Below are 16,685 nucleotides of genomic sequence, written 5' to 3'. Positions count from 1 at the left end.
TTCTTTCTTTTAGTCATTTTTCTTGAGTGTTTGTTTGTTCACTTGATTCACCTTCAGGTGTCTCTATTTAGTCGAGGGATGTTTTTCAAGAATAACCTCAACAAAATAATAGTAAATATTTATTTATTTGTTTGTTTGTTTGGTTGGTTGGTTGTTCTTTCTTTCTTTCTTTCTTATAAGTAATTTTACATCGCATTGTTTTCGTCTATAGTTGACTGCTATGCTTTTCTATTTTTGTTTCTTTTTTTGTTTTTGTTCTTTTACATATTTTTCTTGTTTGTTCACTAGTAGTACTAGTTAGTACTACTAGTTTGTTCACTAGCACTAGTTAGTACTGATTTGTCTTTAGGTAACAGTATTTAATTGAAAATTGTGTTTAACAAAATTGAGGTATAACTAGAAATGCCTGAGTTTTTCTATTTCTTTCTTTCTTTCTTTCTTTCTTTCTTTCTTTCTTTCTTTCTTTCTTTCTTTCTTTCTTTCTTTCTTTCAGTCATTTTTCTTGAGTGTTTAAGTGTTTGTTTGTTCACTTGATTCACCTTCAGGCATCTCTATTTAGCTGAGTGATGTTTTTCAAGAATAACCTCAACAAAATAATAGTAAATATTTATTTGTTTGTTTGTTTGTTTGTTTAGTTGTTTTTTTCTTTCTTTCTTTCTTTCTTTCTTTCTTTCTTTCTTTCTTTCTTTCTTTCTTTCTTTCTTTCTTTCTTTCTTTCTTTCTTGTCTAGACACCTGGTGAATGTGGAATTTTGTTGCCATGGTTTCAATTACAGTACGACAGGTTTTCATCCTTCTTCTGTCATTCTAGAGATACTGAAGTTTAAACACAAGGTGAATTATGCATGAAGAAAACAGGAGACTAACAAAAATTGATATTTATTATATCAATAAACTCATGACATTACAATAATGTGTGATTTATACAACAGAAACTCTTAGTCTGTTTCAGCAAAAGAAATAAAAGTGCCACACATGAGATAAACGTTCTCCTCTATTTCACAGCACACAATGAGCTCTTCACTTCGTACCTCCTGGCTAACGTCCCACGCTGCTGCACCACAAGGTGTCTTTTATAAGGAAAACTACAATGTACAGAAGAACGTATGACTGTTTTTGTCTGCTTTACGTCTGAATGTTAAAGCGTTCATTAAAAATAAGAAGTCTGTTAAAATACTGAATGTTAAAATCCTTTAAATAAAAAACATAGTATACATAGTAAAGAAAGTATGTTTTAGAACCAGTTTTATTAATCAGTATTCAACATCGTAATGCTCTTCTCCTCCAGTACCATCATATTGTAACTTTTTTATTTTTATACACAATAAGCATTTCTACTCATTGCTCAGCAAACAGATGTCAGTTTCCAGTCATCTCAACAACAGCACATGAAACAGTTTGTTTTATTTTCCCGACTCAGACGTAGTCTCTTCGGTCATACCCACCGGTAGCTGCGGAACGGGAAGATGAATAATTCGTCCTGGATGGAGGGCAAGAGCAACATAGCAACGATCCACCCAATATCAGGAGAGCCGTAGCAGCCCAGCCGATGTAAAGCGAAGCCCCTAGCTCCCACCTCTGTGGGTTGGTCAGCAAGGGATTGTAGAAATCCCTGATGATGGTGTTAGCTGACCAGGAGACAGGAATCAACTGCATGAGACCAGCTACAAGGAAGAGAACTCCAGCCACGATCATGACTTTGGCCTTGGATGATTCATCATCGATGCAGTTGGTGCACTTGGCCCCAGCGATGGACACCAGCATGGCTAGAATGACCAGCAGGATGGAGATGACAGTGAGGGCACGGGCTGCTTGAAGGTCTTGGGAAAGTGCCAGCGTGGAGTCATAGACTTTGCACTGCATCTGACCAGTGCTCTGTACCACACAGCTCATCCACAGGCCGTCCCAGTAAATCTGCGCCGTCACAATGTTGCTGCCGATGAAGGCCGTGACCCTCCACATGGGAAGAGCGCAGGAGACAATGGCCAGGAGCCATCCCAGGACGCACAGCACGATCCCAATGAGCTCCAGGCCAGCAGACATGATCGTGGACGCTCACTGTTCTACACCTTGTGTTTGGGCAGAGCTGAATGACTGCCACTCCACACAGTGAAAGCAGTGTCCTGGAGTCGGTGATGTGGTTCATTTGCTAAACAAGTATCCTTTATATTCTAGATCAGGTAAAGGGGAGGAGTCGTCCTGGGCTGTGACTTCGCCGAGGGCTTGAACTCCCCCGATGCTTCTGAATAAGAAAGTAACAATAAGATCCCATGGGTGTAAATCTGGTAGTTGTGACTGTATATGGATGTAAATTAGCCATCTAAAAATCCCATTTAGATATTTTTACATTTTGTTTTTCTAATCTTCTTGTATGCATGCATGCGTATGTGTGTGTGTATGTGTGTGTGTGTGTGTGTGTGTGTGTGTGTGTGTGTGTGTGTGTGTGTGTGTGTGTGTGTGTGTGTGTGTGTGTGTATGCATGTGTGTGTGGGTGTGAACTTAAAATATAAAATTTTAATGAAATTAAACAAAAAATTTCAATTCACATCAGAACGATCTCCATATTTGATCACTGTCATCATCTGATGTTCTGTATCAGGGCTCATAATTGAGAGGATCAATGCAAAACATTTTTAGTACTGAGTTTAGATATTGCAGATTACATTAACATATACTGTATACAGCTGATGCAATCCATACCAACCAGATCCCTGGTGTCTTAGACTGTATACAGATCAGTATATTCTCCACATTAACTCTTTTTACCAGAAGCCATAAAATAGTATTGTTGTTGTGTCCAGGTTCAGAATCAAATGTCTTTGTCATCACTCCATCACAGTGGTGCTTAATGTGAAAGTTTTATGAAGATTTTGTACTTCTGGTTTTAGTCCTAGTCTACTAGGGGCAATATTTTCATAGAGTAAATATTGTTATATACTTCAAATAAAATTGTGATATCAAACCCATTTCCGTTCGGGGGTTCGGTGCCTTGCTCGAGGGCACCTCAGTCGTGGGCGGCCCGAGACTCGAACCACCAACCGTAGGGTTAGGAGTCAGTAACCATTGCTGTTTGGGCAACTTTTGTGGATTCATGCTTTCAAGCCTAAATTCTGGTTAGTTCTTTACCAACCTCAGATTCTTTATCTGGGGCACGGTGGCTTAGTGTTTAGCACGTTTGCCTCACACCTCCAGGGTTGGGGTTCGATTCCCGCCTCCACCTTGTGTGTGTGGAGTTTGCATGTTCCTCCGGGTACTCCGGTTTCCTCCCCCGGTCGAAAGACATGCATGGTAGGTTGATTGGCATCTCTGGAAAATTGTCCGTAGTGTGTGAGTGTGTGAGTGAATGAGAGTGTGTGTGTGTGTGTGCCCTGTGATGGGTTGGCACCCTGGACGGATGCCCGATGACGCCTGAGATAGGCACAGGCTCCCCGTGACCCGAGAAGTTCGGATAAGCGGTAGAAAATGAATGAATGAATGAATGAATGAATGAATGAATGAATGAATGATTCTTCATCTTGGATGAAACAATTGGAAGCCAGTGTGGTTTTCTGCTGTTGTAGTTCATCTGCCTCAAGGTTCTACAGATTGTGTATCCTGAGTGCATTCAGAGTGAATATTTCAGTAAGAGTCTTACTGTACAAAAGCTTTTCCACCCGCAAAACTGATGCTCACTGAAAGTGGTTTGATTTTTTTTCTCTTGTGTGTAAACGCTAATGACTGTTGTGCTTGAAATCTCAGGTACACACCAACTAGTTTGCTAGCTGGTTTATCTGTTATAAAACATTGGCACTTCAAAAAAAAAATCAAATAAATGTGAAAAATGTTAACATTATTTATTTTTAGCATGTTGACTTTTCTGGATTGTTTTAAAAGATATTTATGAGTGTCTTGGTTACTGTTGCTTAGTTACAGAAACACACTCAGCAATAACATTGACAGAAAAAAACCCCCGTTACAACCAGTGCATGGTAGAACTCCAAACCTCCTCACATCTGCCAAGAAACAAGGTTTCAACACAGTCTGATAAAGAATCCTGGAGTGTTTTTTTTATTTAATTTATTTATTTTCATAAGCGACGTTCATTTATTTGTTATGTCGGTACCATGGGCGTAAATCCCGGGGGGGACGGAGGAGGACATGTCGCACTCTCTGTTGTGAAAAATATATGTATGTATACCTAAATAATTGTCTAAGTAGAAAAAAACAACAACACAAAAACTGCATTTAGAAACAGTTGAGTCCCCCCTTTCCTTCCTCACAGTGGTTTGATCCTCCCCCTCCCCTTCCTCACAGTGGTTTGACCCACTGCCTCCTTTCCCAGTACATCTCACCTACTCTACACACACGACTCAGGTGCGCGGCTGCGGCTTAATTAATGTTAAACTCCATTAAGTCGGGGATTTTATTCACTTTAAATAAAGAGATTCTCTTTAATGTAGTTGATGAAGATTCATTCATAAATTAGTTTCGGCAAAAATGATGATTACCGATGTAATTTTCCATGAATCTGCTATATTAGCGATTAAAATCTTACTTATCTAGTTAACGTTAGCTTGTTTACGTTAGCTTGTTTACGATAGCTTGTTTACGATAGCTTGTTTACGATAGCTTGTTGCTTAGTGCACTGTAACTAACACACCGAAGCCGTCGAGAAAAACTTCATTCATTCATTCATTCATTTTCTACCGCTTATCCGAACTTCTCGGGTCACGGGGAATAATGATAAAAGCAAAGGTTTTCACTGTGGGGACATAGAGTGTCTTTAAAGGACAATTAGACTGTATTATTTGTGTCCCCCCCCCCCCCCTTTGAAAAAATGCTCATGAGAAATTTTATATTTATTGTCCCCACCTACTGTTAAATGCAATTTACACCCATGGTCGGTACGCATCGTTTTAACCAGCTAAGAGTCACAAACCTTGCAAACCTGTTAAATCTATTCGATGCAGTCCAAAACTTTTGGCACCCTCGATGAAGGTGACAGTCAAAGTCTCTATAAAAAAAATCTGTCAATCAACAGATCCTCCGAGACGCTTAACAAAACTTACTGTACCTTGTCATTTAATGATAGTGATATACCAGCCAGCCCATTTTCTAAACTGTAAAATGTTTACATAACAGTACTGTTACATTTTCATTTCTGATTGCTCAGATGAAGAAGAATGTTCTATCTATACCAGCAGCAGTAGTTCATTGATATCTGCTCAGACAACTGCTTGTAAGGTCATAAGTCAAATATACAGAGGTAGCACTGCTGAGGCTCTGAGCAAGGCCCATAACTTGCTCACTTACATAAAATAAGATAAACGTAAGTTGTTTTTGAATATTTATGTTAACATATATTAATGCCCGGGTGCTGAATTTACAGCACCAGTTGAGCAGCACATGTACTAAGTGCAGAAGGTAGAAGACAAATGTGAGTACCCTCTTGCCACCAACCACAAACAGGTAAATTCTCTTCTATAGCCTCCCACCTCTCAGTTCTCACAAAGAAGGGACAGTCAGACTGGGTGCAGTGGACCAGAATGATGGAGAAAGAATTACGACAAGTCAAGGAAGCCCTCATTAGGTGTTACAGAACCCCAACTTTAGCCTCCCTTTCCACTGATGCTTAAGAGACAGGACTTGGGGCTGTCTGTGAGGTCACCCCTGTACACGTAAATTTCCAGAGCCAGGAAGGTGAGTCGCCACATTTAGACCTTTTTCAGAGGGTCTAACTGGTCCAAAGAGAAGAAAAATCCTTAGAAGGTGAGGCACAAAATATTAACCTGAATAAACAAACTGAATAAGACACACATTCTCAAACTCAAACCTAAATATTTTCCTAAAACATGCAATGCTTTTGTCATATCACAACATGAATAAATAATCATTTCAGCTTTACTAATGAAGTCACTTTCCCTCAGTGTTTGGTGTCTGTTCCTAATTTGTTTTTTTTTTTGTTTTTTCCTGGAGCTCACTTAGATATGAGACAGCTAGATGTTTCAAGGATCTATAATTTTTTTAACTCTCCTTAAACCTACATATAACCACCTGCCTATGTGTATTAAACATTATCTCACAACATTTGTGTGTTTGTGCCACATTCATAGAAAATTTAAGCCTGTAGTTTAAATAAATAAATGTTTATTTCAGATCATGCTGCAGTGTTGTTTACTTTCAGTTTGTTTTAGACATAAAAAGCACACAGGATGTGATTTGCTGGCAGATTATACACCACACCCTTCTCAGTTTAGAGATAAAGAACAGAGAGCAGCTGGATGCTCAAGAGATAAAAGCTTTTTGGTATATAAGGTATGCTCTCTCGGCCTCTGGCACAGTCATGGAACGTTGTGTGGTGGTGTGGTTATTGACATTCTGATAGCATCAGCCCTGACACATCGTTGAGTTCCCATGAAGGAAACTACACCAGGTTACTTATGTAACTCGGTACCCTGAGAAGGGAACGAGGTGCTGCATCACTGGCCATGCCCTGGGCGTCCACTCGCGCTTCTTTCAGACAAATAGAAGCTGGACTAATGTGATATAATGTGATGCCCTTATATGGACTTGATGGCGCATAATCACTTTGTCATGTCCTTAACGAGCCATTAAATTGGCGTGTGTGCACACAGAGCTTTAGACACAACTTCTTCAAAGAAAGGCATCAGACATCTAAGGGTTAATAACACACTCTCCTCTGTGTTTCATCAGGTGGCTCATGAGGGGAGTTTTTGCAGGAAGCAAAAGAAGGACAACCAGGTTAAACACTTGTTGCCAGGTGTGGGAAATTGATTGAGAGAAAGCGGACCCCACGCAAATCTTAACAGCATCCTAATTTCCTCATGCTGGGAGGCGTCCTAAGGGGCCACCTGGGGGCTTCTGGGGCAGCTAAACGACCAGTTTGTCTGGTCAGGGATGGATGCTGAAGTGCGAGCTTTCTGCCAGCACACGTCTCCAAAAAAGTCAGCTTCTGTACCACTCATTCCGCTTCCCAACGCCAGTGTCCCCTTTAAGCCGCTGGATCTTGTCAGGCTGCTGCTGATGTCAGCCCGGGGTCGCAAGTACATCCTCGCTATTGTTGACTACACCACACGACACCATGAGGTGGTCTCACTTTGGAAATCAATCTACCACAACATTGTTTAAGAATTGATGGTACTGTTTAGCAAAATGCCAATACCAAAAGACATCATAATCAAATGAACCATGGCTGATCTGTGTCATCTGTTGCAGGTAAAGCCTCTGAGGATGTCCATTGGCTACTGTACCACCGCACTTCAAGCAAATATTGAAGAGGATGGCTGCTACCTCCTGTATATATATTTATTAAATGAACAGAACATGCAGTGTGATAAAAAAGTTTCTACTAATATATATAGTAAATATACTCTATATGAAGTAATAGTAATAAAATACATTAAAGAATTAAGGCATAAATCATTGGTCAAGAGATGAAAGCTGTTTGGTAAATAAAGTATGATGGAAGTATACTGATTCTGTTAAACGTAAACATTTCAATATTTTATTTTTTTTGTAAATTAAGCTCTAAATCTTTCATTTGTCCTTTCAGAGATTAAACTACATTTTCTGGGAGAAAAATGTGTTGTACCACCCAACGATTGTATTAAATACGGTATAACTAAAACTATTGATGCATTTTAAAGGCTTTTTTTTTGTCAGGCCTAATAATGACTATAGTACAGTTTAGATGTTTGAACATTTTGAAGGAATTTTTCCTTTACAGCATTTCTTTAAGCTAAATCTGAGCCTAAGACAGTACAGTATGTATGCAGCAAATTTGATATTGTAAATAAATTAAATGGTTGTCCTTCTTGAAAAATGTATTATATATATATATATTATTATTAACTCTTTGCCATTCACCAACACATGGTCATAAAATAATGGAGATTTTATTAGGCACAAGGAGTTAAAACTTAATTTGTCGACTTATTTTTTTTCTTACAACTGTTAGAAAAGTGCCAGAGAAGAGTTTTGTTCATTCTTGTCACATTTCAGAATAAGAGGTTACATACTGCAATATGGTTGCAAGAAAGTTGTCCTTCCTTCACATAAACTTCACCAAGTCTCAGTGGACCACCGGTCTGGATTTACGTGTTGTAGTGAGATAAAACCAAAACCTTTGGCTTCTGAACCCCAGCAACATGATGAAGAACCTCCACACACACTGTACAGTATGGTGTTGATGATGTTTTGGGGCTCTTTTGTTGCTGCTGGTTCAAAGGCCCTTGTGAAGATGATGTTTAAGGGTCTATTGGGACTTAATGAACACAGAAACAAGATCCTAACATACATCAGTATGTTACAATGGCCATTTCAGTCTCCTTGATGACTGAACACAAAGGATCTTCTAATAGCTGGATGGACTAGTGGTCCAGGGTGGCTTTAAAACTGTCCCATACCTTGTTATAGGAAAAGGCTCAGGACATTCATTAACTCAATGAAAGGTTTCAGTGAATGTTAATTGTAAGGCTGTAAACAATGATTTATAGAAAAAAAATCATTCATTTGGAAAACAATCCAAACAATGGGCTCTTATCTCTTCTGTTGTGGTCAAGGAAGCGCATCAGCTCCTTCAATGCAAAAACAGAGAGAATGTTGAGCTTCTTTCTGGCGGCCATTTAGGAAAACTCTTAGAGAGCTTGGAATTGTATTGACTTTTATTGGCTTCCCATTTTCTTTTATTTCCATATTATTCTATTTTATTCGATCATATTTTACTTTTAATTTCTATTTTGATTTTTTCTTCCACTGTATTTCATTAATTCATTCATTTTCTACCGCTTATCCGAACTTCTCGGGTCACGGGGAGCCTGTGCCTATCTCAGACGTCATCGGGCATCGAGGCAGGATACACCCTGGACGGAGTGCCAACCCATCACAGGGCACACACACACACTCTCATTCACTCACACACTCACACACTATGGACAATTTTCCAGAGATGCCAATCAACCTACCATGCATGTCTTTGGACCGAGGGAGGAAACCGGAGTACCCGGAGGAAACCCCCGAGGCACGGGGAGAACATGCAAACTCCACACACACAAGGCGGAGGTGGGAATCGAACCCCCGACCCTGGAGGTATGAGGCAAACGTGCTAACCGCTAAGCCACCGTGACCCCCTCACTGTATTTCATTCATTCATTCATTCATTTTCTACCGCTTTATCCGAACTACCTCGGGTCACGGGGAGCCTGTGCCTATCTCAGGCGTCATCGGGCATCAAGGCAGGATACACCCTGGACGGAGTGCCAACCCATCGCAGGGCACACACACAGTCTCATTCACTCACGCAATCACACACTACGGACAATTTTTCCAGAGATGCCAATCAACCTACCATGCATGTCTTTGGACCGGGGGAGGAAACCGGAGTACCCGGAGGAAACCCCCGAGGCACGGGGAGAACATGCAAACTCCACACACACAAGGCGGAGGTGGGAATCGAACCCCCGACCCTGGAGGTATGAGGCAAACGTGCTAACCGCTAAGCCACCGTGACCCCCTCACTGTATTTCAGACAATTGTAAAAAAAATAAAATAAAATAAAAACATTTTGCACATCTTATTGTTTATGTGACAAATAAAATTTTGCACTTGCATTTGTTTTGTTTATACTCATCCCCAAAGACTCATTGTAAGTGTTGCCTTATAAAAGGTGCAAATTATTTGAGAAGGGATCCGACCGTATCTGTTCCGTGGGGTTGTGTGTTGTGTATCTGTGCATAGATTTCATTTCCAACATTATGATATCATCATTGGCTCGGACACGGACGATAAACAGTCAGCGTTGCTGGGATAAAAACGTCAGATCGGATCCGCAATGAAGGTTCATGAAAGCATTTTTTATTTATGAGAAATTCAAGCGATATCTGTGGAAACTGTAAAACATGACAGATAAGACTTTAGGAGTTTAATGACTCATTTCTTCGAGATTGTACAGTAATAGTAGAAAGAAATTGTATTTGCATTCAAAGTTCAACAGTAAAAGTAAACGATTTTTTTCTCCTTAATTTTTTTCCTTAAAAATATTACATTTAAAACTACTTAATTCTCAAAAGATTGTTTATTACAAAAGTAATTATTAAGGATTATCGATTTCCTTGCATTTGGCCCAAGACCCTTTTTTTTAACATTGTTAATTATAACTATTTATAGTACACTTTTATTTTTTATCTGCATATTTAAATGAATATCTATGTACAGATTACAGTCAGAATGCCAGAATATTGACTCTCTTCATGAAAATCCTCATGTTAGATGATTATATATATAATATGAATAGATTATGAATGAAGATGAATAACACTCTTGGCTCTTGTGGTGAAACAAACCTTTCATCGATGTCTGAACAGCCGAGTCACCGTCTGTCTGCAAACAAAGGATGAAGACCTGCATTTTTGTGAAATACCTAAACTTGTTTTTCTTGAACATTTCCTTGTACATTTCCTCCCAACTGAGTTTTAGACTGAGTTAGTGTGTGTAGTCTGATCTAGCACACCGATATCAGACTTCTGAGCACGTTTATATATCGTCCCGGATATTGCCGTAAATGTAAAATATATGTGAGAACTCTATAGTATGTTGTTTTAGTATAATTTTATGTACTTCATGCCTTTTTTTATTCACACGGTTGGTTTTCAGTACAAATCTACAGACTATAAAATGAGCATGTTTTTAAAACACCTCCTGGGAAAAGAGTTGAAGTTTTTCACTGAAGGTTTTGTCTCATCAGACCCAGATGGGATGAGTCCTAATGATTGTTCTTGATGTTCGGTTATACAATGTGTTGGTTGTTTTGTGCAAAGTTTTGAAGATAAATCCATCAGAAGGAACATTCTGAAACCCTGATCCATCAGCTTAACACGGTGCAGTTTGGAAACCTGATTCATTGGAGCGTTTGTCTCCCTCTTCATGCTACTATATGCTCAAAGTGTTCATTGAGTTGTCTCATTAAACTGAACCGGAAACAAACGTCTAAAGGGAGAAAAAATCCCCTTAAATAATTCATTAACTTTCAACATTCTAATATCAAAAAAGAATTAAGTGTAAATGTAAGAAATTTTCCTATAAGACCATAAGCTAATAAGCTGATTATTTGCTTTTGACACATTTAATACACTCCATAGAGTCACAACATCTTCTGATCTTTCCACCTTTAGTGTCACCGTTTGCTTTGGGATTCTGTAATGACCTCGTGGCCGCTCTGTGTTTGTAGATCTTGCAGGTGTTTGATCCTCATTTCAGCAACCTTGAGGCTTTAACTACAGGGAGGGGCATTAGATATGGCCCAGAGACTCAAATAATGTGTTTTTCTGACATTCCACAGGATCCAAACCCCCACCTGACCTCTGCCTCGCCACACTGAAACGACTTCATTGTAGTGTGGACAGTTGGATTGAAGCCCTAACAAAGACAAGTTTCTTGTAGAGAAAGCTAATAGACCTTAGAGAGGCGAGCAGATAACGAAAGGGCTGAAGCTCTAAATCAGCACCTTATTGCAAGGACGTTTTTTAGGCTTTTTGCCCAAACTGTGTTCCACTAGAACACTGTAGAATAATAGAGAATAGATAATAAATAACGTTTTGTAAAAAAACATTTTGAAATGATCTTGGACATCAGCATCTTGGACTAATAACATAAAGGAGTATTCAGTTAGCAAGATAAATTAGTTATTAGTAGTTAAATTAAATTACTCTGTGTGTGAATCGATTTGTATTAATACATAATATATAGAATGAATAATTGGTAAATACTTTTTTTAATAAAAAAAAAACAGTCATCGTGTCGGTTTAGTTTATTATACTATGATTCAGAACATATTAAACAAAGCATTATATATAGTTTGCAACCACCACAATGCACAAGTTTTTGGCATGTTGTTTTATTTTATTTATTTATTTATTTTTTCTTTAAAAAAATCTTTTGAAAGAATTTCCTTAACAAAAAAAAAATCTCTTACTTGTAAGAAAACTTTAAAGAAAGCAAACGGTACAGTTACGATCGCAAACGTGCCGCACGGTTAACATGCAGAACGTAGCATACACAAAAACATAACAGCTCCGTACAAAGCGAGATGTTCCGTCAGTCATGAAGGAAACACTACTGCATTTCTTAATTTGACACACAGAGACATTTCATCTCTCTTTCATCTCCGTTTCTGTCTTTCATCTCCATAGTCAAAGTCAGACTTGAATCCTTCTGTCTTCATCTCTCTCATTAGCTCAGACATAATCTTTTCTGTCATAGGTACTGGGTGGTACAGATCGTGTGGTGGAGTAGACCATCCTGTTCCCTGTACTGTACCTACTCTCTTGCTTTGGTGGGCAGCTGCAGCACAGAATCGCTCCCCCCGTCAGCAGCAAAGCGGCAGCCGCCCATCCCAGGTAGAGAGACGGTCCAATCTCTCGTTTCTGTGCTTCCACTATCACCGGGTTGTAGAAATCCACGATGATCGTGTGGGCCGACCAGGACACCGGGATCAGCTCCATGACAGCAGCACAGATGAATGTTACACCAGCGGCGATTATCACCTTGGCCTTTGTGCGCTCATCCTCGATGCAGTTGGTGCATTTAGCCCCTGCGACAGCGATCAAGACTCCCAACACTCCCAGGATAATGGCGATGACACACAGAGCTCGAGCTGCTTGTAGGTCTTGGGGAAGTGCCAGCATGGAGTCATAGACTTTACACTGCATCTGACCCGTGCTTTGTACCACACAGTCCATCCAGATACCCTGCCAGATTATCTGTGCCGTCACGATGTTAGAGCCTATGAAGGCGGTCACCCTCCACATTGGCAAAGCGCAGGACACGATGCCAACAATCCAGCCCAGGGCAGCCAATGTGACGCCCAATATCTCTAACCCCAGAGCTGCCATCGCTTTCTGCTTCACTCTTCCAGAGAAATGAATACACAGAGCTGAGATACTGAAGGAGGATCTCAGCAATGACCCAATACTTTATATAAACTGAAAAAGGTGGAGTCTTGGGTAGATCAGGTCCTACAGTGATTGGTCAGACATTTTGAAATACTGTTTTTTCTTGTTTGCTAGTATAACCTTGCCATAGAGACTTTTTTTTAATGATTGAACCATTCCACCCAAAGTGGGCAGTGAATTGATAAACATGGCCTAGGGGTAGCTGGTTAAAGGATAACTGCTGGGTTACATTTAAACCCAGAAGACAAAAAAAGTGTCAGGAAATTAAGTGTGACCTGAGAGGAAAATTCATACATAAACAGATGCGTGTTGACCTTGTGTCAAAAAATCTTAGTCTATAAATTGTAGGCAGTGGTGATCAAAGCCGTGTAAAGCTGCCAGTGGGTTATTAATCGTTGGCACTTAACTCTAACGGGAACTCCCTGAATGATTTATTTCCTCGATAGAACAGTCAATCACTTCCGTTAACATTTAAGCAAACAGAAAAATGACACTGAGTGAAACTTGCTAGCTAATAGTGCTAGTATCATTTGTCCTCTTATTTATTCAGGGGGAAAAGAACAGAAACTAGAGCATATTAGTTTTCCACAACTGTGTGATTTTCAGTGGCATAGTTTAACTCTTAGTTGTTGGAGTAGATAAGGTCTTAGTGAAGGATGTTGCCGTGTTGTACATGCTTTTTGCACCTGCTTCTAATTTTAGGTTCTTATTGACTGACTGTGTATCCACATACGTTTCAGAAGTGTGCAAGAAAAATCAGTTAACTGTTTAATACCCAATCAATGCAGTACACACTGAACCAACTCCTGTGATGAGGAGAACTTTCTCTTAAAGAGAATTCAGCTGCAAATCCATGACGATCCTTTGAGTGTCTTGTTAACTTTTAATGGTAACACTTCAAAGCTAGCAAACTTCATGCTAACTAAACCAAGCCTGGAATGTTTGTACCAAGGTGTGTGTTTGTAAAGTACAGTATTATATCGAACAGGGAGATCACAAAACATTTACTATGGGTTATATAAAGTGGGTTAAAAAAGGAGCAAGAGCTCTATTACAGTATATTGTGTTTTCTGCATAAGACTATCTAACTGTTTGCTACACAAAATTGTTAATTTCACTCATCAAAACATTATCGATAACTCTTTTGGGCGTTATCGTTTCTGTGCATTTCTCAAAGTCTTTTCCATGTAGTTGTTTTCATAGTAAACCAAAATTTTTACTTAGAACTCTATAACTGGACCATTTTCCTGACCACATCGTTGGCTAAAATTTCTCATTTTTTGGTAAAACTGCATTTGTCTTTCACTACGTTGGATCAGCAAAACAAAGGAATGTCAGTGTACTGAGAGACTCCACAGTCTTAGCCCCAACTAAGCAAAAAGGAAGGTGCTTTCATCTCATGATGGCTAGTTTCAGTTACACTCCCCTGAATTAAAGAATTGTGGACACAAAGAAGCAGAAGAAGGTCTCAGAACAACGGCTGCATTGTACCTAGTCACGTCTACACCGACACGGGGAGGTCATTTCCAATGAGTAGCAGCCCCTGAAGAGCTGGTTAGATTTCAAATGATATAGAGCACTTTGGGCTAAGAATTTCTTATTTCAGCTCATCCAGCTTACCTTCGCAAAGTCTCGGGTTTCTGGGAATGTTCATCCATTTAGAAGTAGAAGTGGAAAAGTGAAATGTCGCACGAAACCTTTTTGTGCTGACTGACTTGAGATAAGAACTTTATTACCTTCAGAAAATGTTTCATTACTAAGCCTCGCAGCGTACGTCTGCCGTAACCACGTAAACTCGGAAAATTTCGGCCTGAAATTTAACGAAATACAAATAAATCGCAAGATATTTAGACATGTTGGAAAATTTTTAGTCAGCATTGTTCAGTTGGAAAGAGATCTCATCGTGTCTCAAAATCTGGCTGTAACACGAAGTTTATTATACAGTAAAAGATCTATTTCAAATCTACAGGTGGAAGAACAAATCATTAGCCTACTGTTGTTGACTGAATTAAGTGAATGCCATAGTTCAATCCTATAGCAGCCAATCTCTCTGGTGTTTGTCCTGGTGAGTTAAATTCAGGTTTAATTGTCACTAGACAAACGCTCGTTCACCAACCTACACCACTCAAACATAGTCCCTTCTGCAGTATCCATTAGAAGCCACTGATTTCACCGATGAGTAGTGTGCTCTTTGAGACGCAGGATCCTTGGGTGCTCTGGAAGTACACGAACAGGAAAGTATGGCTCCCCCTAGGATGAGCAGGCAGCAGGCACCCCAGCCGAAATACAATGAGTTCCCGAACTCTCTCTTCTGCGTGTCTTGTAGCATTGGGTCATGGAAGTCCAGGACAATGGTGTAAGCTGACCAGCACACAGCCACAAGCAATAAGAGCCCGGAGCTGCAGAACGCCACACCAGCACCCAGCATGATGCGAGGCTTGCTGGACACATCCGATGTACAGTTGGTGCATTTGGCACCTGCTACGGCCAGAGTCATGCCCACCACGCCAAAGAAGACAGCGATGACAACCAGAGCTCGTGCCGCTTGCAGGTCATTGGGCAACGCTAACATGGAATCGTAGATCTGGCAATGCATCTGGCCTGTGCTCTGTACCACACAGCTCATCCACAGGCCCTCCCACACCACCTGTGTGATCACGATGTTCTGACCAACGTACGCCGCCACGCGCCACATGGGCAGGCAGCAGGCCACCATTGCGCCCAACCAGCCTGCCACAGACAGAATCATGCCCAGGATTTCCAGGCCGGCTGAAGCCATCGTCTCTCTGGAGCTCTGCACACTGAGGTCCTCTGTGTCCAAACGCGATATTAGATCTCTCCGGCTCCCGACACTGGCCGGAGCTGAGAAGGGAGGGAACGAGAGGCAGAGAAACAGATTCTACCTTCTTTATACTTATAGTTCGAAGGTGGAGTCAGACCATGATGGCATCATATCTGCACTGGTATAAGAGCATGGATTTGGGGACTTTGTGATGGGGCAAAATTATCCGTCACACAGAATTCTTAATAGACAGAAATAAAAGGGTGTACGAGCATCCTGGGCAATAGCATATCAATAACAATATTGTTAAATCCTCATTTGTATATAAAATGGTGTTATGATTTATTTGTGAACTTGAATAAATAAATTGTGGTATTTTATAGCACTTAATATAAATGTATATAAGATCTAACACAGGCTAACCACAGTATAGTCTGGAAACGGCAATAAACAATTGCCATTACGCCAACACTAAATCCTCACAGTCGCAAAGAAATTGTAATGATCACATTTCAGAACAAATGCTCTCTAAACTTTGCTTATTTTCTGGAAGAAAGGGATTTTTTTTTTTCATCTTGAAATTGGATGCACAGTTATCCTATTAACCTTGAGGAAAAACTGGTGTATCACTTTCTCAAGAAGACATGTATGAAGGCTGGACAATTCAACTCTTTGTCTATAGAATGATCAAGACATGTTATCTGATCTTATGTCTAGCTTATGAACAGCTTCTCCTTGCGCTCATAAACTAGTCTTTCGGTTTGGCTTACGTGTATTTCTTGTTATTCTGAACTGAAATGAATTCAACCTTAATAAGCTATCACAAGGAAAACATCAAAATGTTTAGTTGTTTAGTTGTTTGCGGTAAACTACTCATGCTACGCGGTGTAGCTATAACGATGCTATAACCATATGCATGTAAAATGTCTCACCTGGAAATACGACAGTAAACATTAC

General features: G+C 40.0%; 2 protein-coding genes and 1 long non-coding RNA gene across 4 annotated transcripts; 1 reads left to right on the top strand and 2 right to left on the bottom strand.

Moving 5' to 3' along the window:
• Positions 1-862: 862 nt before the first annotated feature.
• LOC113653204 (claudin-3-like) lies at positions 863-12,959 on the bottom strand. Its single transcript, XM_027162667.2, has 2 exons — positions 12,408-12,959; positions 863-2,052 (listed from the first exon to the last, which is right to left on the bottom strand). Exons 1-2 carry the CDS (start codon positions 12,884-12,886, stop codon positions 1,416-1,418), a joined length of 1,116 nt encoding a protein of 371 aa, XP_027018468.2. The 5' UTR covers positions 12,887-12,959; the 3' UTR covers positions 863-1,415.
• On the top strand, positions 5,422-7,629 carry LOC113653205. Of its 2 annotated transcripts, XR_003443057.2 has the most exons (3): positions 5,422-5,747; positions 6,693-7,136; positions 7,215-7,629. It is a non-coding gene; the product is annotated as an uncharacterized LOC113653205 (long non-coding RNA). The 2 variants fall into 2 exon arrangements; XR_003443056.2 differs by having other exon boundaries at positions 5,422-7,136.
• Positions 12,960-14,490: 1,531 nt separating the features above from the next.
• On the bottom strand, positions 14,491-16,068 carry LOC113653214 (claudin-4). The gene has a single exon (XM_027162689.2). The coding sequence runs from the start codon at positions 15,723-15,725 to the stop codon at positions 15,072-15,074; it is 654 nt and encodes a 217-aa protein (XP_027018490.1). The 5' UTR covers positions 15,726-16,068; the 3' UTR covers positions 14,491-15,071.
• Positions 16,069-16,685: the final 617 nt, after the last annotated feature.

This window comes from Tachysurus fulvidraco, chromosome 22 (genome assembly GCF_022655615.1).
Source record: "Tachysurus fulvidraco isolate hzauxx_2018 chromosome 22, HZAU_PFXX_2.0, whole genome shotgun sequence".
In the NCBI taxonomy this organism is placed as follows: domain Eukaryota; kingdom Metazoa; phylum Chordata; class Actinopteri; order Siluriformes; family Bagridae; genus Tachysurus; species Tachysurus fulvidraco.
The sequence above is the reverse complement of the archived record's forward strand: the minus strand, read 5'-3'. Positions and strand labels throughout refer to the sequence as shown.

What these genes read in the sequence shown, in the direction of transcription:
- LOC113653204 (XM_027162667.2), bottom strand. Translation starts at nt 12,886, where the DNA reads ATGGCAGCTCTGGGGTTAGAGATATTGGGCGTCACATTGGCTGCCCTG. An exon ending in GAAGCACAGAAACGAGAGAT is followed by an intron (nt 2,053 to 12,407) that starts TGGACCGTCTCT and finishes AGAACAGTGAGC; the next exon opens with GTCCACGATCATGTCTGCTG.
- LOC113653214 (XM_027162689.2), bottom strand. Translation starts at nt 15,725, where the DNA reads ATGGCTTCAGCCGGCCTGGAAATCCTGGGCATGATTCTGTCTGTGGCA.